At 39.1% G+C, this 20,866-nt stretch overlaps 1 protein-coding gene across 1 annotated transcript in view; it reads right to left on the minus strand.

Annotated features, from left to right (window-relative positions):
• Positions 1-20,866, minus strand: part of LOC116325986 (glutamate receptor ionotropic, NMDA 2C-like) — a 60,976-nt gene that overhangs the window by 11,361 nt on the left and 28,749 nt on the right. Inside the window, exons 8-13 of the mRNA XM_031747068.2 lie at positions 17,651-17,862; positions 9,117-9,285; positions 7,364-7,517; positions 6,843-6,968; positions 5,263-5,492; positions 273-433 (exon numbers count right to left, since the gene is read on the minus strand). Coding sequence (XP_031602928.1) covers positions 273-433; positions 5,263-5,492; positions 6,843-6,968; positions 7,364-7,517; positions 9,117-9,285; positions 17,651-17,862 — 1,052 coding nt within the window. The remainder of the gene's footprint in view (positions 1-272; positions 434-5,262; positions 5,493-6,842; positions 6,969-7,363; positions 7,518-9,116; positions 9,286-17,650; positions 17,863-20,866) is intronic.

The following is a 20,866-nucleotide window of genomic DNA, read 5'->3' on the forward strand; positions in this document are numbered from 1 at the left end:
ATGGTTCTTCAAAAATGATCTGGTCCTTTGTGAAGTTGGCATTCTCGACAGCTCTTTTCTATACAAATTAAGCTCTACTAGAAATGACTTTAAACCTAAAAATACACCCATCAGATTGGCCTAATTTAGAAATAGACACAAAGAGCATCAAATCTCAACTGTACTATACAAATTCTATTAATTATGACTATATCTTTACTTGGATGAGGACCAATTAAATATAATTTCCTATCAAATTGTGTAATATATTTAAAATTTAATTAAAACTTTACCCATTTTTGAGGCTTTCTAGGGCTTCCTCCACCCCTTTCTGGTTGTATTTCATCATGTACGTGTGCATGTCGGGGTAGTTGCTGCGGATGTTTCTCTCTGTGCTTCCATTTGGGACGGTCCCGAAGCGGAAAGGAGGATAATGCTCATGTGGTCTCTGGAACTGCAGGGAGACGGAGGAAGAGAGAAAAGGGAAAGGGGAGAAGACGCATGAGAAAAGTGACACATAGTGAAATAAGAGACTTTCAGTGAGGAGAAAAGCATAAAGAGAGAAGGGATTAGGGGGAAAAAAAGAGTAAGCAGTGACAAGAGACTGACGGTAGTCAGGGAAGAATATGGAAGTGGGACAGAACGAAAAAAATGCTGATGAGGAGAAGTGCAAAAGGGGAAAAAGATATTTTAAAATGTAGACAGGGAAAACTGGAGAGTAAAGAAAAATGAAGGCATGAAAAAGGAGTGTTAGAGAACAAAAACCAAAGGAAAGACCAAAGGACGTGGAAAAGAGGAGGCAAAAGACGAAAGAACAGAAGAAACAGGTGAAAAAAAATGATAAAGAAGATGGAAGATGTGTAGAGGAAAGAATAAAAAGGAAGGAAAGGAGAAAGAAAAAAGAAGAAGAATTTGGAAATAGGAGAAAAGGAAACATAAAGGGAAATGAGGAAGAATCTTAGGCAAGAAATTGTGAATCAATAAATGGAGAGGGAATTAAAAATAAACTAAAGAGCAGACACAAGTGTGAAAGTAGCAGAAAGTAACATGGTAGAAAGGAGTCAAAAGGATGACTACTTAGATGAACTGAAAATAATTTATTTCAATTTGATGAGCTGGACCACACCCCAAACACTTAAATTTCTACAAATGCCTGCTGGCACCACGTACTCTTTGCTCTCATTTTCTCGGGCTCAACGTCTCTCAAAGGTATGATGGCGATCTGCTAGGCCCAGAAGCCACCACCGATCCTTGGTGAGGCCTTCTCCAAACTGCAGCCTCTGGCCAAGCTTCCTGCTTCATCTTCAATTAGCGCCTGTCATTCATATTTCAGGTTGAGGTTCTTGCTAATGAAATCCATCTTAAAGTATTCCATCTTTTTCTAAAACTGATCTTATCGGCAACTAAACGTAACGCTGTATAAATGGAATGGAAGCCACTCACTCACCTCAGTGTTATTAAAATCTGATATCAACATGCATGAGTTCGAATCATTTCGCTGCACAGAGATGATCCTAGCATGGTTCAATCTGTGGCTGATCGAAGTTCGCGTTTGATTAGATGATGCAGAGAGCAGAATGAAGCCGAAATATGTCTGTTAACGCTCAATTAGACTGTAAACAGCAAAGAGCTATTCATCTTGGTTACAGCGTTGACCTTTTGTGCCGAGCACGAATGAATGGGCCAATCAAAATGTGAGCGTACGAGTAGATGCGTCTATGTGTGTTCATATAATCACTCTTTAGCTGCAATTGCAATGGCTTTCGATGAGAGGCTTTTTGTTATAATGAGCTATTTGAAAAAAAAAGAAAAAGGCCACATCACAGCCAGAAGATTAGAAATTACAGGATAGGTTCACATTGTGCAAGTCTATCTTAATTTGACACCCATACATACAACTGAAGAATTATTGGTTGCTGTAATTGCTGCTCCTGTCCATGCTGGCCATCAAGAGATTCCCTCTAAAAGCAATTTCATTGTAATTGATGGGGTGGCGATGTCCTGAGCTCCTCTTGTGTACAAAATTGCAGAGTGTGTTTAAGTTAATAAAATAATAATATGTAGCATCAACAGCCTTTTAGTGACTAATTGCAGCTTTGGAAAACAGTTTCTGTGGAAGGAAAGGGCAGAATTTCACACAACAATTCCTGAACTTGAAAGGTTACTGCAATTTTATACAGATCAAGGACTACAGAGTTTGTTCCCATCAGTTTGAAATTACTTTAATAGAAAAAAGGGCTGTTATGCGTGTCTGATATTGTATGTGGGCATTAAAATACACTTATTTTAGTACATAATGACTGTACAAAAAGTCCTCTTACTGAGGAAACTCTTTAGCTTAAATTTTAGAAAATAAATTTCTATCATTAGGATTAAGCCAGTAATCATTTTCAGCAATTACTCCTATAATCTTTTTAAAAAAATCAAAAGTACACAGAAGTAACAAGTAGAAATGCTTCATTGTAAACTTAAAACCTCATGATTCCAATTATAATCACACTTCTGTATCATGTGTTCTTATTTGCATACAGCATCAGAAGATTCCCATTTCATCTGAGCTGGAGACATTTTTCCAAACCTGAATATGAAACACCTACACTACAGTGTTATGTATAATAAATCCACAGCTCACAAATAATCCCCCCCAAAAAGTATTTCATCCTGTTTGAGAAATTTCAGAACTTCACGGGTGGTAAGGTGGTGCGGTGATTAGCATTGTTGCCTCACAGCATGCAAGTTCTGGGTCCTCCTTAAATTTTCTGTGTGTAGTTTGTGCTCCCTGAGCCTGTGGATTTTCTCTGGGGATGCCAGTATCCTCCCAAGGTCCAAATACATGCTTGTTAGGTTAACTGGTGATTCGAAACTGACTGTAGTTGTAGATGTGTGATAGATAAAGCACTGCATGAATGGCTTTAGTGACTTGTTGTGTAAAGCGCTTTGAGTGAACAGTAAGACCACCAACCTGCTATGTAAGTGTTGCTACACTTAGATTTATTAGCCAGCTGTTTAAGAAAATTGGAAACTTTATTTTTCAATAAAAAAATGTTCTTGTGATCTTTTTCATCACTGTGAATTCACCACAGTACTACAAACTAACCTCTTTATCATGCACTAAATAACACAACATTTAAAGCTATTACAGCTTAGTTTGTTTTGCTGGATGTTCACAATATGAAAATACATACTTTATCAAAATACATCATATACAGTTCAAATGTGTGATGATAATTATGGCATTACACATAAGCTTTAAATCTGCAATTTAGTGCTAGCTAGATTCTGAAGTACTGCAAAAGACACCTGCGCGTCTTCCGGCCCATTTTAGCTCCAGAGTTAAACCAAAAGTAACGAGTCCGTTTTTAAAATGTAAGAAGAAGAAAGTACACATATTTGTTTAGAAATGTAGGGAATAAAAGTAAAAAGTTACCTGAAAAATAAATACTCAAATAAAGTTCAGATACCTGAAAATTCTATTTAAGGAAGGTAATGAAATATTTGCACTTTATTACTTCCCACCTGTGGCTCTTAGCAGAGATGGGCAGTAACTGTAATCTGATTACTTGTTACTTGAAACAAGTAAAGTAAGGGATTATGATTGCAAAAAAGTAATTAGATTACTGTTACTTTCTCGTAAACATGCTGCGTTACTAAACCGCAATTTTGTGAAATTCACAGAGAAACCCCTGGATCTACCCACTGACATGACCATGACCTCCACCAGCCCCACTCCTGCTAAACAGGTGAAAATAGATTTAAGAGCGACAGGACTTAGTGCTGCTGAATTTTCTATTTTATTTATTTTTTGCTGTATTTTACTTGCATTTATTTGAAAGAGTTAGTGTATTTTATATGCTGGAATATCAGAGAATAGGTTTAAATGTTTAACAAATTTCTTCAAGTCAGAGCGAGATGCATATAATTTAATTTTTGCTTGATGCAAAAGTTAATAGATTAAAACTAATAAAACAAGTTTAAAAAAGAGACTTTTTCATTTGATTACATTTGATTACATTTACATCTATTGCTTTATTATGTATTCAGGTTGTGTATCATGTTTTTAAAAAGTAACTAAGTAATAAGTAACTAATTACTTTTGAAAATAAGTAATCAGTAAATAATGACATTGCTTTCTTGGAGAAGTAATCAGTAATTAGTAACTAATTACTATTTTCGAGAAACTTGACCAACACTGGCTCTTAGTAACTTAAACCCTATTTAGTCTAATTGGCTCATGATAGAGAATAAATAATAAAGAATGATCATATAGTTATGCATGCTAAGAAACTAAATATTGAGATTTATTTGGGTTTAAAAAAAGCTCTTCTTTTGGGTAGATTCATATTTTGTCCATAGTTAGTGCCACAGAGCAGATTTCTTTCTATTAATTTTCTTTGGAAATTCTCGGAAATTATGATGTTATTTTCAGAAGAAGACATATTTCGAGGACTCCTGTACAAAAATATAAAATAATTGTGTGTCCTTTAAACCTGCAACATGTAAACCTAGCGAGGGTACGATCTAAACCTGACCAATCTTTTGTTGTGTTGAATTAAAGGACGATGCAGCTCTATGCTGTGCAGGCTAATTAATATCAGTTCTGGAGCATAATGCATTTGCATAAAGTTAATATAGTCAGTTAATACAGCCATAGATCACTGAGGTGGCTCTACTGATCCCTGCCTGGGAGATGTTTATGCTATGTGTGAAGCTCCTCTGAGGATCTGCTTCCAGGTTCAGTGTATGTGTCTTAGTATGTGCATGCACATTTAAGTAAAGTATGTGGGTGTTCTTTTCTTCTGCTGACCCTTTTTATTGTTGTTGTTTAGTTGTTTTTTTTTAAATTTGACATTTTCTGATCTTGTTTTAACAGTGTGAGCGAGACGAGCGATGGAGACGGCACAGAGAGAATATTGATGGACAGACCAAAACACTGACAGGACAAGTTGAGGCTCAGACACCATCTGTATTGACAGAAGGGAGTAATTGATTAGTCATTCATGCCACTGGGCTCCCCAGTGATAGGAAAAGGACAGAGACATTCACATCAGAGTCTTTTTACTTGACTTCATCTTAAAGGCTTTCTGTGAGTCTTTTGTCTCTCCTCCATTCACGGCTTATTAGTCAATGCAGAGTGACAGCGAGCAGATGATGTGGTATAAGCTGGATTTGAACAAAAAGACATGATTTTCTCCATTTCTCACAGCTCCACAAAAACCCTCTGTGTTTGGGAGCAACTGTTCCACCTCATTGTTCCTCCAAGTGAAACTTTGTTCAGTGTCTTACCTTTTTGTCAGAGAGGCCAGACACGGTGTCGATATATTGCTCCTGGATCATGAAAGCAGCCAGGTTGGCGGTGTAAGAAGCCAGGAAGATGACAGCAAAGAAGGCCCAGACCAGGACCATGATCTTACTCGTGGTGCCTTTAGGGTTTTCAATCGGGACAGAGTTGTTGAACACGATGCCCCAAAGCAGCCACACTGACTTCCCAATAGTGAATGTTGGACCACCGGGAGCTGAGGAAATAGAAACAGGAGACAGTTTCACTTTTCACTTTTAGAGTAAACTAGTAGGACCTTGAGCTCATCACTTTATTGGATTTGTAGAAATAAGCAGCAAAGTGGACAAAGGAGGCGCATGGATTGAAGGCATATACGCCATAGCAGGCAACTTTCATGTTTGGAGGTGGATGTGGGAAAACTGAGGAACTGTCCCTGGATCAGTTGCTGCAATTAAACGCCACTATCTTCAGTTAGCTGTCTTGATTGCACTGAGGTAAACATTTTATATTTGTTTCCACTTTGAAAAATAACATTTGCCAATTATGTGATGTGATATAAAAGTAAAGGCTTTGTTTTGGCTTAAATACCCACGTTGCAATGGTCAGAGGAAAAATTATTATCTGACGTCAGAGTTTTCTTGACCAGTACCTCTACCCAGATCTCCTCTTACTGCAGACTCCTTCCATGAGAACATTATATTCTTTCCTTCTTTGCTCCTGACAAACTAAACTAATAATCCCTGCAGTTGCTTCCAGTCTTTTTTCAGTTACAAAACCCACTGCGGCTGTCATTTCCTCAGCAGAGCAGTCTTGTTTTCACTGGGGATTGAGGCTTTCTTCAGCCAAAATATAATATAAAAAAGAAATCTCTAAGCAAACCTAAATTATCTGCGTGGTAAAATACCACCAGAGTTAAGGGGAAATTACGTTTTGTTTGTTTTCTTTCTATGTGGATGAATGGATTCTTTAAGCGCAGTATTTGATGATGGTGTTCAGCCCTTTTTCTTTCTCTGGGTTCTTTCTTCACACAAAATATGTCTACTGTTCACTGCGTAAGTATTCATCAGCCATCTCATGCCCTTCTACAAACTTCCAAATGACAGAACAATTTCACTGCATCAGCCCGTTTCCATCGCTCTCTGCCACCATTGCTCATGTGCAGCAACGGAGGGTGCCACCGCCATCAATCACACTTCGATTAGTGAAGCGACGAATGCTAATTAAAACAGGAAAATGACCTTTCGGACCTGGAGACGAGGCATGCTCTGTCAGCGCTGAATTCTGGGATTGATTAGCCCTCCCAAACCCAACCCAAAATTTCGTTAAGGAATTTGAGGTTGCAGGACATGCTAGCGCGGAGGGGCGGGCCTGTAGGCAGGCTTACTTTGAAATGCTTGGTGGATGCAAATTGAATAGCTCTGAGCTATTCTGTGGATATTTTTAAAAGAAGAAAATACTAATTGACTCCATTTGACATATTACAGTGAAAACAACAGACTTTGCCTCTGCTTTAATGATGATCTAGTAATTATGAGTCCTGTACTATCCATCATCAATTCTTCCAATAAGAAGGTGTAAAACTCACCTTTGGCGCTCACCAGACTGCGATTGTAGCCAGCTGGGCTGAAGTATTCAAACACAAACACCGTCACAGCCACCACAGTCAGGCACATCACAAACATCATGACCCAGACTGCTGGGCTATAAGGCTCTGGAGGAGGAGGAGGAGGAGAAGTGAAGGAACAAACATGGGTTGGCGTAAGTCTCTTTTGTGCTTCTGTTTCAAAACCTCAGCCTGAGATAGGCGGGGTCAACGTGTGTGATAGCAGGATAACAGGAGGGAGAATGAAGCTGAATTTTGTTGTTTGGTAAAGAGATTTAGGTGTGTGTGTGTCATGCATTAGGGGATTTAGTTGTAGGCTACAGTCATTGGTGGGATAAAAGCTTAATGAGAAGTTTCCTGAAGCGTCTATGGAGACAGAACTCGTTTAAGTAGGCCACCCTGCAAGAAAGTGGTTTGAAAGACGGCAACATCGCACTCCAAAGATAACAAATGATACAACCAGCTTGAACAAAGGAAATTGTAAATGTGAATGTGCTTCTCACCAAGAAAAGCAGACGGAGATACTGTTCCGTTGCTGCGCGCAACCATGACGCTGATGCCCGTCTCAACAAATGGCACAGAGAAGTCGATGATTTCAGAACGCTCCTCGTTGATAGTGAGGGAGCCAATGGCCATGTCAGCCCGCCTGTATAGCACCTGAGAGAAGAGACATAAGCAGAAAGCAAACAAAACCAACACAGAAGCACAACAGTGAGCCAGCTGGAGTGGTCAACTATTTCCCCCTCTTTATCCTACATGCGCTCTGCTTAAAATAGAAATATTTCCACATTTTGCAAGCAATCCTTTTAAAACAGGGAAGCCACAAGCAGCCAGCAATAAATGAAAAACATTTCTTTCATCATTTCAGCCTCCACAAGGGGAAAATGCTGCATCTCAAGAGCTCCCACATCCAAGCCAGTTTTTCTGTAAAGCATTTTTTACACACATACACACACGCACGCGCAATTATACAGTTCCAAAGCACGACGCCTTCAGGCACAAAAACACAAGCAAAAGTCTCTCCTGAGGAACACCTGTTCAGGTGCTTCACTTTCAGATGCAGCTGTTTTTTACGTGGCTTGGTGTGTGTGGGGAAAATAATGTGTTAGCACCGTATGCATATGCATGACATCACACCACTGACCTAAAAAAAGCCCATCAAAAAAACCAAACTCTTGACTGTCTAATGCTGCTTGTCCTAGTGTGCATCATTACTTCAAACTGTAGGAAATCACTGCATACAAATACTCAAAATACATAAAAAATAAAGGCTGTAATATTAAAAAAAAGTGTAGCTTGTGTAAAAACATTTAAAACCTCCCAGTCTTGTTTTAGTCTCATCACAAATTGTATTATCTGACAAGTATCTGAGAGGAAATTATTACTCTGATCCCGCTCTTCTTGATGGGACTTATTCTGAAGTACTGTTTAGTGAAAATTTATACTTTGACACTTTTTAGTTCTATTTTTTTTACATTAACAGTGGATAAAAATTTTATTTAGTATGAAAAGACTGACTTGTGGTGAAAAACCCCCAAAGAATCGTCAACCTCTCTGTACTTTCGTTCACTTACACAGAGTATTATAGTGTCTCAGTTCAGTCGTCTGGTTTTATAGCCTGCGGGTTTAACCTTTTACTTTATTCTCATTACTCTCATCAGCCTTGTTTCCAGCTTTAGCACGCAGCATTGGTTTTAAGTGAAAAAGCTTTTATAATAACCACTATACGCTAAGTGCACCAGGGAGCAGCTTTTTAGCAGCTGAAGAAGAGGAGGATGGTAGAAATCTATGTAGATTTACAAGAAGAGTGAGTATTGTAATTAAATGTATTGGGGGGCATGGAAACTTATAATTGTCAGTTACAGCTTTCTGCACTTCCTGCAAGTAACCCTAAAATCAGCCTCATACATATTTAAATAGATGAATGTTACTTCGTGTGTGCCATGCTTCTAAATACAGGTGTCTCTCTTTTTAAAGTTGGACTATTCCTGAATTCAAACAGAACTGCTTTGGTTGAAAGAAGCAGACAACTAAAGAATAATTGTTGCTCTATTTGATATTCAGTTCTGCTTTTGGCTGATGTCTAATATGCTACTCATAAATAACTTACATTTATTGTGGTTAGATCTGTGGCTGAACATCTTCATACACCTTTTTATAATAATTGTCTGTTCAACGGCAGCAGGCAGCTCAAGAAAGCTGCACAGTCCGCTGGATTCAGGGACTTCTTGTTGTTTCAGTAGCCATATGTCTCACCTCGCCGATCATCCCGTTCCAAACGCCGCGGACCAGCTTGCCGTGTTTCCCATTGGTAACCAGGTAAAGGTCATAGGAGAACTTGATGGTGCGGGACAGCTTCTTCAGGATGTCTATGCAGAAGCCCTTACAGCACAGCTTTGTGTAGGACTCTGAGTGGCCAATAATGCTGCAAGAAGGGTGAGAAAAAGCAAAGTCACACACACGGTTAGTACAACTTTGCTTAACCATCCTGTGATCAAAGATCCTCGCTGGCAGCTGGGACTGTTGCTATCTTTAGCATCAAACCAATGCTGTTGTCTTACTTTGCTTCAGAGAGTGAGTGCTAAATAGTCGCAGGCTCTCATGCTGACAGACACCATCGTCTACAGCAGCAAAGTGAAGGGCAGGCAATGGCTGGTTCATTAGCTAGAATCAATGTCGGTTAACAGCATGTCTTTCAGTGAGATGGAGGCGACGCCTAAAAATGACAAACAAGCACAAATACACTCACACACTGTGTGACAGAGGCCACAGTGAATGGTTGACTGACTGTGATGGCCTCTAATCAAAGCCCATTAAGGTGTGTAGCATTTGTGGGGTGCACTCCCTTCCTCTCTGTGGCCTTGCTACTTAATGGGGTGTTGAAGAAGAGAACAGAGAGAAAGGAAATTGTGGGAAAAAAAAAATAATAGAATAAAAAATAATGGAAACCTCAAAAAGTGACACCAAACAGGGAAAGTTAAAATCAGACAAAGTGAAAATGGAGTTGACACACTTCCTGAAAAAAGAAAAACTCTCTCTTTCCCCCACCGCTCTTTCATCTATTCAGCTGCCAAAGAAGAGGGTCTAAAATCTACGAGGGCTGAGTCACTCGGTGTGTGTGTCTGTCTGCGTGCGTCTGTGTGCGTAACTGACTGATAACCTCGGCATGTCAATGAGTCAGCATAAGAGCTGAAGAACGATAAAGAGACGACGTGAGTGAATAAATGAGCAAGTGATTGAATGAAAAAAGTCAAGTGAGTAATTAACATTCAAGGTGATTATTTTCCAAATCTTAAGAGTTCATTTTAGAAACATTTTAAGTGCATTTGGAGGGCTTGGTTCTTTCACGGGAGTCTAGCTCTGATAAACGCAGTGTTAATTAATTGCTGCAGGAGCTGGCCACCTGTCGTCATTATACACACTCCACTAACAATTCACACACAAACACACGCTAAAGCACGCGTAAACTGGGCCGTCTCTCTCCGTTTCATACACGAACACATGTACGCATACAGTACAATGTCCCCTGGGGATGTGCAGCAGCAGTTGTGTTGTGCTGTGCTGTGCGGTCTCCACAAATGCTCAGAAACTAGCGCAGCGTGGAGGGGAGCATGTTAGACCAGAGAGAGTGAGAGAAAGGGAAACTGTCAGCTGAACAGCAGACAGGAAACATACGGACCAACAGCCAGACGATGCAGCGATGGGGCAGCGGATTCAGTTTTGAGGGAAATGAGGGCAAGTGCAAAGGAGGACAGATGGAGGAGGAGGAGGAGGAAGAAGGAGAAGAGATTGTGAAATTACCATCACTGTGATCCAGTTGAAATGATGAGGAAAACACTACAAAGTTAATGCCCAACAGTATTGCGCCACACTGATTGTCCTTGTTGCTGCACAGTGCAAACTATTAAAGCTGGTATTTCCATCAGATAATATGAATCTTATATTATTAATCTCATCATTGTTTTTCATTTATTTTCTTTTAATTCATTACCTGAAGCAGAGTACAATATATTTTATCAAACCAACAGTCAAACTCAAGTATACGGATACTAAAGCTTTGGGATTCTTCAACATTTTATTACTATTTTAAACCTTTGGATAGAAAGCTGGACCTAATCTAAAATGAATAATAAAGTATTTGTCTTATGACTTACTCCATTGGTTTATATAAGGATATTCAAGCAGAGCTAAAGCTATTCAATGAACACTGTGTCTCACAAGGACTCGTTAACTCGCTTTGGTTAATGAGCCTAATTTGAGCTCAAAAGGGTAAAAACATTGAATAATAACTTAATTTTAAGAAAAGAAACACCTAAAAAAATGTTCGCTTTCTTTTAATCTGAAAAGGTGTAAGAACTGGACACTTTGGAAAGCTGGTTTTTGCATGTGGAGCACAGGTTTGATATCCCTGTCTTTGCTGATTAAACAGTTTTTAGAAAGTACAGAGTATCAGTGAAAAAGCACTGACAGGTTTATGTGGAATTAAAGGACTGCGAGTGATGTAACATTGTTTTGCATTACTTATGACTCTTGATTGGGTCTACTCTGTACTTTTATGTGCGATCTTGATGTAATCGTTACTAAACTTTGAAATGGAAAGTGGATTCATTTTCTCAGAAAGACAAATCAAAGACGTGCCGAATGACAGAACGGATGCATGAGGTTATTGGGAGGTGGAATAGTCAGACATGGCTTTATGACTTCAGCTCTCTGTAACGGCCTTGACTCTTCTGGTTTTTGGCTTGCACTGATACTGGCTTACTGTAATGTTCCAGTTCAGTTTATTGTGTTAGATGGGCGTAAGGCCAAGAGAAGGAAATTCTTCTATACTGAACTCAGAAAACCATTCCCTTATGGACCAAACTCTGAGTGGTAATACTATAATAGTAAATTCTGGCTGCCATAAATTTAAATGTGAATGGTTTACTAAAAAACAACTGTATTCTACAGTAATGTTATTTATCAGTTTATCTTTGAGCAACAATGCATCAAGGTAGAGGAAGACCAGCACCACCAAATTACCTCAATATTAGATACTTCTGCTGCACACAACCAACAGTCATGTGAAAAGGAACATCTTCAGAGTACTCTGAGCAGTCCGGTGAAATACCAAGTACACCCTATGATTCAGTAGTTTGTAGAATTTTACCAGCAATAATTTGAGGTAGTCTCACGTATGACTTCCTCAGTCTCTTACAACTTGTTGAGGAATTCTGGTCCTCTTAATTACAATATTTCTGAATTTCATTGAGGTGTGTGTTGATGCACAGCTCTCACACCACAGCATTTCAATCAGGTTGAGGTCTGCAACACCTTGGTTCTTTATTTTTCAACCATTCTGTTGCAAATTTGCTGCTGTGCTTGGGATCAATGTCCTGATCCACTTTGGGCCAAGCTTTAGCTGTAGGCCAGATGGCCTCATATTTGACTCAAGAATACTTTGGTATTCAGAGGACTTAACGGTCAACTTAAATGACTGCTAGGTGCCCAGAAAACAAGCCAAAATGATCATGCCTCCATCACTGGGCTTAACAGTTGGTATGAGATGTTTATTCTGTGTATATGATCAAATATCTCCACTTTGGTCTCATCTTTGCAATGAACAGTGTTCCAAAATATTTAGATGCAGATTTGTAAACCTAAGCCCTGCTACAGCGTTCTTTTCTGCAACCCTTCCAAAGAATTAATACTTTTTCAATCTTCTTCTGATATTGCTGTCATGAAGTTACCTTCCTATTTCCTAATACTTACCTTCCGAGTTACTATGGAAACAGTAAGGGTGTACTTCGTTTTTCACAGGACTTCAAAGAGTCCTGTGATCATCATGTGAAGACATTGTAGACAATAATCTTTGAAAATAGCGTATTCAACAAACAATAACTTGAAATTTTGTAAAAATTGCGACCTATCAGAGTTCATGTTTATAGTATACAATGAGAGAAGAACATCTTAAGATAAAACAAGCAACTCTTGTCAATTTTGAATAATCAGTTGCCTATAATATCTATAAATAATCTCAAATAGTAAATTATCTAAATTCCTATCAGTTAATTTTCTGCCCCAGATCTTATCTAATTTAAGACCTGCTTCCCATTAGCAGCTGGTCGCTCAATATTGGGTTACACCATACTATTTCAGACAGCTGAGATTTGAGACATTGGATTTTAGTGTGGAATTCCTACTCTTAATCAGCCCGGAGAGGTAGGCTTAGCCTTTTGGCAAAAGAAGCTATCATCTGTCCAAAGAAAAGGTTTTTAATGAGCAAGACAAAAAAGTTTTAATCACACTAAACATCTGCTCTGCAGGGAAGCCGCTCAGACCACACAACAAGATTAACTGATTTATAGAGCACCAGTCGCCTCTCTCCCGCTCTCTTTCCTGCTCCCTGTTTGTTGGTCACCGTCCAAATGGGACACGCCAGCCAGCGAGAAGTAGAGAAAGAGAACCAGAAAGAGGGTAGGCTGGGATAACATTGTCCCACTATGACAGATGTCCCCATGTTAGACAGATAAATCTTCTTTACTAGCAATCAATGTGCCATTGTGCCCAACAACAGCCGCTACATATCTCATTCTATAATTAATGTGCCAGCCATAGCCAGATCTGCAATCTGCATAAATGATACATGCACCACAGACACATGTACACACATACGTGGAGTCATTGAAGTGAGCATGAACACAGCATTAATTAAAATAGTTTATCTGCTGCCGATCAGATGATTGAAGAGCGGTCAGTTTGTGCAGACTGCGAATATCACACCTAGAAATCTTCACGTTTGGCTGTGATATACAGATACAGATTCCTCTTCAATGCTGAGAGTTAGATGAGAAGATAGACACTGCTCTTGTGTCTACATATTATGCTACAGCCTGCACCCAGTTAGCTTAGACTGGCATAAAGAAATAGGTAAATGCTGGACACATAACATCATTAAGACCATAGCGAATGCTGGTTTTAGTGGATATTTAAAGATTAAACAAACAACCGATCAACCACAACCTTAAAACCACTGACAGGCGAAGTGGATGTTGCTACAACACAATTTTCTGCTGGGAAACTGTGGGTTCTTTCATGTACCATCCAACTAAACATTGTGGCTGGCCAAGCACACATGCAAGCACGGTGATAACACCTCCCAATGGCAGTGGCCTTCCCGAGCAGGACAATGATGTCCGACACACTGCAGAAACTGCTAAGGAACAACTTGAGGAACATGACAAAGAGGCTGAGGTTTTGACCTGTTCTCTAAACTCTCTATATCCCAATCCGATTAAGCATCCATGGGATGCACCAGAATGAGCCCAACCCCTGCACACCCTACCGTATAACCTGCAGGACCCAAAAGCTCCACTGCCAAGATTCTGATGCCAAAAGCCACACAACACACCTAGAGCTCCCGTATCCATGGCATAAAGTTTTGAAAATCATTTCAAAACTGGATAGCACTCCTGCACTCAACCATGTACCAAGCACATGTCTGATGGTCAGACTCTACCAAATGGAGCAGACCTTACAATCAATAAGCTTCTACACTTGAGCAAACACTGTGCTGCAAGCAAACATACAACAATGAATAAATTGTAACATAATCAATAACAGGCAGTGAGATTCCAGTTAGAGATAACAATACTCCCAGAGTACAGGGCTAAGAACGTCAAGGAAACTACAGTTACATCCTTTTGATACATTATCATACCAGTGCATTGATGTAGCTTGTTTGCTGTCAGTTGGGACAGTGCATCATGATATCTGACTTAATATCCTGCCAGAACTAGTTATTAAAAGGTGCAGAATAAACAGCCAGTATAAGCGGATGTCTGCACTCACTTTGTTTCCTGATTCTTTTAGTATGCTGAGCAAAATGCTCCCCAAATCACATGATTAATAGATTCCTCTGAACGAGCACTTCTCCTCTGGTGCTCTGTCTGTCATATCAGAAAGCAGCTGGAAAAGTCATTACATTAACAGCATATTGTGTGCCTGAGCCTTTTAGTTTGAAGTTCATAATCTAACCTATTGTTTGGCTGTTTAAGTCTCACACTTCAATTTCAGTTTAACAGTGATGAACAAAGCGACTTTAATTCAGTAGATTGTTTTTATTCACTTGTTTCATTGTGGCAGATTCTTGAAGAATATGCCTGTAATCAAAAACAAGCATGACATTTATGACACACTAATAACTTCCAGGACTGAACAGCTAATGCAGAAGTGCCAAAAATTGCACTTCATTTAATGGTCACTACTGTCTCAGTCCCACTAGAGTAAAAATAGAACAGCAACTATAAAAGCAAATCAGCGGTTGCCCAATGATTGCATTAAATAATTTTTGCTGTCAGTGACCAACTGCAAGGAGTTGCAATGACAAACTGGTTAGCCAAAGGCAGCACATGCAACCCCTTAAACCTTTGATCACAAGGCAGGTTGCCTGGTGGGAGGCAACCTTTTTAAAGGAAATGTATCAATCGTAACTTCATTGCACACAGTTGCAATACTTTTGGCTGTACAGTGGTCTTTAGCCACTGTTTTCCAAATCTCTTCCTAATCTTGTTGTTCAGCACTAAATAGCATGTATCTATCTGTATGTTGCATCCCTACAGTTTATGTACCCACCACAGTCAAAATGCAGTCAATGCAGTCTATGCTTGTGGCTCATAATAAAAACATCAGCATCACTGACAGATTATGAGAAAAAAATGTTTAGTCATTAAAACATAACTTTAGGAAATAGAGGAATTAGCAGAACAAGAAACAAAGACCCAAACACATCCAAGCCCCAAATGGCCAAATTACTGGGTTTGAATTATTGGATTGACCTGCCAATTTTTAGTCAACATGGAAAACTTCAGTCCTTTTTCTCTTTCTTTTTGGCACTTAGTAAAACAAACCAAAACATCTTACTTTAAGAGCTAACAAACTAAAAATAACCTGTTCCTGTTATACATGTTTCTTAGATGTAAATGTTATATTCAAAGAAAAGCTGGCTAAGTAAGCAAGCAAAGGCCCTTAATAAAAAATTTACCAGTACTGTAGCATAGGTCTAACCATATTGTGATTTGGCGCTATATAAATAAAATTGAATTGAATTGAAATATATTTATAGTTTCAGTTCTCCCCTTGTCAACTTGATAAGTGAGATGAGAAAGTGGTAAACACTGCTTTCAAGACATATCTGCAAAAAAAAAAAAAAACAACTCGTGATATAGTTTTATTTCTATTGTGTGTGAACAATAAGATAGTGTGTATTCTTAATGAACACTAGTTCAGAGGTAATAGCTGTTTAATGGCTGTTTTCTGCCATGCTGTGATCTGTGTTTGACATTGAGGGTGTGATTTTAAAGTGCTTAGACACTCAGCACACACAATTACTGAGTTTAATGAAGTGTGGAGGTATGCAGTGTCTACTCAAACCTAAACTGGGGCAAAGGAAAAGGGAGTGAGGGAGGGTGTAGATGTCTGAGTGTGGGACTGAACATTTGCTAGAAATAGTGCCAATATGATACCTTTGTTATTTACTAAGTATTAAAATAGTAACAAAAGAGCTCATTTAATGACTTTATAAAGGAGGATGTGATGATGGAAGTTCATCACTTTGACCAATTCAAATCTAGAGTCATTGAACACTTAGGTACAGCTTTTCAACAGCTTGTTAACGCAAACATCTAATCAACCAATCACACAACATCAACTCGATGCATATAAGCATGTAGATGTAAGTTCAAACCAAGTATCAGAATGGGGAAGAAAGGTAATTTAAGGGACTTTGAATGCGACATAGCTCTTGGGCTGGTCTGACTATTTCAGAAGCTGGGATTAAAATACTTTCTTAATGGCAGAGCAGAATGACCTGACTGCTTTGAGCTGATAGGAAGGGAAGAATGACTCAAATAGCCCATGATTACAGAGAATATATACAGATGAGCATCTCTGAACACACAACGTCTTTAAGAAAAATGGGTTACAGCAGCAGAAGACCACACTGGTTGCCTATCCTGATAGCTAACAGGAAGCCAGAGATACAACTCACCAAAATTGGAATAGTGAAGATTGGGAAAACATTGCCTGGTCTAACGAGTCTCAGTTTTTGCTGCATGATGTAGGATCAGAATTTGGCATAAACACCATGAAAGTATGGGCCATCCCCTTATCTCACTGGTTAAGGCTGCCGATGGTGTAATGGTCTGGGGGATGTTTTCCTGGAACTCTTTGGGCCTTTTAGTACCAACTGCTGCTGACAATCTCTATTCTTTTATCACACCAGTTTACCCATCTGCTAATGCCTGCTACCAGCAAAATAATGCATCATGTCACAAACCTCAAGTCTCAAAGTGGTTTCTTGAACATGGAAATATTCATTGTGCTCACAGATGGGAGACAACATACATTAACATGTCATCAACACATATGGCTGGTTGTATTTTGGTTGTGTAGCCCAACATACACTTTGAGACACAGTGTCTCAGTCTCAGTCTGGGTCAAACTACTGGCAAGTTCTGCTATAACCAAAAAACATGAAACTAGACCATTTATTTTGTATTTTATGAATATATGCTGATATATGCTGTCCTCTTTTCACTGGCCAGGACCACTGCTTCAGAGGTTTTGTTTTGAATGCATACTGAAACAACGCCACCAACACTGTGTCGCTGGAATTGCACAGTTTTCATCTATTTAGAGCCACAGCACTACATTTCATGAGACACTGCTGTGGTATAAACATCTGTGACCATGTATTTGCTGACATCTATGTATTTATTAAGCTGTGCGTGTGTTTGTGTTGCCATGTGTACCTATCTGTGTAATTGGACTGACGCCTGCAGGGCACAGTGTTGCGGACACAGGTGCCCGTGCCTGGGTCTACATTCTCGACCATGACGAAAGGATGCTCCTCCAGCGTAGCCACGGTCAGGTGACGATCATCAGACACATGCTCCAGGAAGTTGCCATACCGAGGCCAGATAGGGTAGCGAACTTGGAGGACGCCCCGGGCATACGTACCCACCTGAGCAAGAAGCGTGAGAGACAAAGATCTCATTGGTATCACATCTGAGTCCCGACCTTGTGTCAACACCTTCTCTCTTCACCTACCCTGCCATTCCTAACTTCACAGTATGAATAATTTTTATAAAAATTTTATAAAGAAAAAATGCATGCGCTGACCTGGAGGAAGAGGATAAGAAGATCAAAGGAGAGTAGGGCTCATTAACACATGCTGAGGAGACTTAAAAGTGTTTGAGAAAGACTTTTACTGGGGAAGAAAAAGCCCTCAGAAACTAAAACAAAGAGTAAACCAACTGTATCGCATTAATAATACAGCCCAGCATGTGCTGCTTTCACTGTGTGTTCATTTTGTTGACTGATTATTCAATTAATAATTTTCCCTTTTTTTTTAACTAATAAACATTTCGAAATGTCACTATTCATAAATGGTAACTGTTCAAGTGATTACTGCTATTTATTTTGCGTGTTTTTTCAGCCTTTTGTGTGTTTAAAAGATTTGCTGCATTTGTAGAGCTGGTGTAAGTAAAGCTCACTGAACTGAAAATAAATGAACAAACTGAGATTCTGACAGATTCGTTAACGAGCTTGCTACTGAAAGAAAGGAACAGACTGCGTATTTTAATGTCACGGAAGCCACTTTTGCACCAGAATTGCTGTACAATGTCACATCACGCAATGGATAGTCCCATAGATGTCGGCGCTAAGCTCAACGAAACTCTCCCCATGAGGAGCATGGGGAGAGTTTGTCACATCAGCCAACCTAATGAGGCGTGCTGAGCTTGGCCAGCGCTGACTTACTGCATATGAAACTCACTCCCTTACAGATTTAATGAGACCTCTTTTTCATACCAACTCTTGATTCTTTCTTCACCTTAGTCATACTAATGTTTTTCCTTCGTTATACATGGGCGACTTAAGGATCTGTATAAAGGTGCAGCTCGTAAGGCGGTGATTCGTTTCTGCGCGCCGTCTGTGAATGACAGAATGGCAGAAATGCCAGTTTTGAAGATCAGTCATTTGAATTTATGAGATCCTCGTGTGTCTGAGCATCTTAAGCAAAAGTACTTTCACTGCCGTTCGGGCACTCACTGGACCAATCATTGAATACTGGGTTAAAATATGGTGTGATGATTGAATGTGCCACACTCTTATCTATCAATCCGGTCAGGTTTTGACAATGAGTAATGCATTTACCTTGCTAAAAAAGAGTCTCTTTGTCAATGCCAAGACAGCACTAGGTAGTAGCAGAGTAGTTTTATGTTTGGAGTTATTTTTTTCTTTGAAAATACATTTTTAAAACACTTCAGTCACCACCCCAATGAAAAGTGGCTTTTCTCTCTCTCTTTTTGGCTGTTTCTGCAGCAAATTCTCTCTTTTTTTTCACACATTTGATTGTCTATGAAAAGTGACAAATAATGACCTCTTTCTGCTGACTTTTGTTAATTCAAAACCACTGCCAAGAACCAAAGAGTCATGATTCTAGGATTCCCTGAGCGAGTGATAACAATGAATTGTGAATAACAGATCCTTCAATTCTTTGTAACAGAGCCAGAGAAACTTTCATTACTCTCCCCTATCCTTAATGCCAACTTTTTGTTTAGTTTTTCAAATTCAGAAAAAAGGCGCTACTAAACAGCAAAATTTCTCCTCATAGAGCGTCCTGTTTTGCAGTTCCTTCAAAATAAAAGGGTACTTATTGAGCCTGAAAATGAGGTGAACTGTGTTTTAGTTCTTGTATTTAAATTTATTTGTGTTTAGCTCCTTGTGTTTTCCTTGTATTGTAGTTTATTATTCTAACCTCCTCTGTGTCACTGGAATCTTGTTCACTGTAATTTTTCATGCATCTTATTTTAATTTGATGTTCTTGTTATTTCCTCATTTATTTTCACAGTCAATCAGGAAATATTTCCTGATTTATCTCTCTGTTAATTATCTTGATTATGTGCACCTGTACCCTGTTCCCCACCTGTTTCCACTTCTCTAATCACCCCTTTGTATATAAATAGTCCCATCTTACCTTTATTGTTTGTGTACCTCACCCGGGGTGTGCTTTGCTTTCCTTTCCTTTCCTGGCCAAATGATGAATGATCGCTTGTTGACTTTTGTTTGTTTTGTGGAGTTTTGAATTTAATCTAATAGAAGTTTCTTTTGGTTTGGCTCTGGATGCCTTGGGTCCTGTGTTTAGTGCCAACTTTCTGCTACCATAACACTCATTTTTTGTAGGGATAATCTCACTTTAGGTCAGTTAGAGCCAATTTCAGAACAGTGGTGAAGTGTAAAGGCTACACTGCACATAGCTTGTGTTTTTGCTAGTAAGTCATATTAGGTGGCACTTCACCCATACAAATTCACCATACAGTAGTCAGGTTTTCTCAGCATTAGCTGGCTTCACAAAACCTAAAACCCAAGTTGGAGATAATGGATAGCAATTTCCTTTATCAAGCTTCAGGCTCTGTGTGTGCTCATATAAAATGAGGGTGTCCGATGCATCATTTGACTCTTCCTATGCACAAAATGGATCGATGGGGCACAGTCTGTTCCAGTCATACACATTATAAGAGGAAAAGGTGATGGTGCTCTCTAAAGAATACAAGACTATTGCTGCAAGTGAGATTAATGTTACAGGAAATCATTAATCTGGGGATTTAATCAAAACTTCACAGAGCAGTTAAATAAATATATATTAACGTGAGTTACTGTGTCCGCTCTCTGTGCTGCTGTTTGTTGTTAATGTGACAGCAGCAGTTTACAGCTGCCAAACTAAACTGTATATATTTAAACACTGAATGTTGTTTGGTGTGTTCAGTTCTGACATTGTCCCATATCTTAATAAAGATATGGGACAAAATCAATCACCTTAGATTGTCGCCAGATCAAAAAGGTCAATCATTTTATAGATTTAATAGGAATTTTTTTTTTTTTGATAAATAGCCTATAAATTTAACTGATCAATTTCAGTTGCAAATGCAGCAGTGTGAAAAATATCAGTTTAGGACTAAATGTAA

Source organism: Oreochromis aureus, linkage group 8 (genome assembly GCF_013358895.1).
Source record: "Oreochromis aureus strain Israel breed Guangdong linkage group 8, ZZ_aureus, whole genome shotgun sequence".
NCBI classification, from domain to species: domain Eukaryota; kingdom Metazoa; phylum Chordata; class Actinopteri; order Cichliformes; family Cichlidae; genus Oreochromis; species Oreochromis aureus.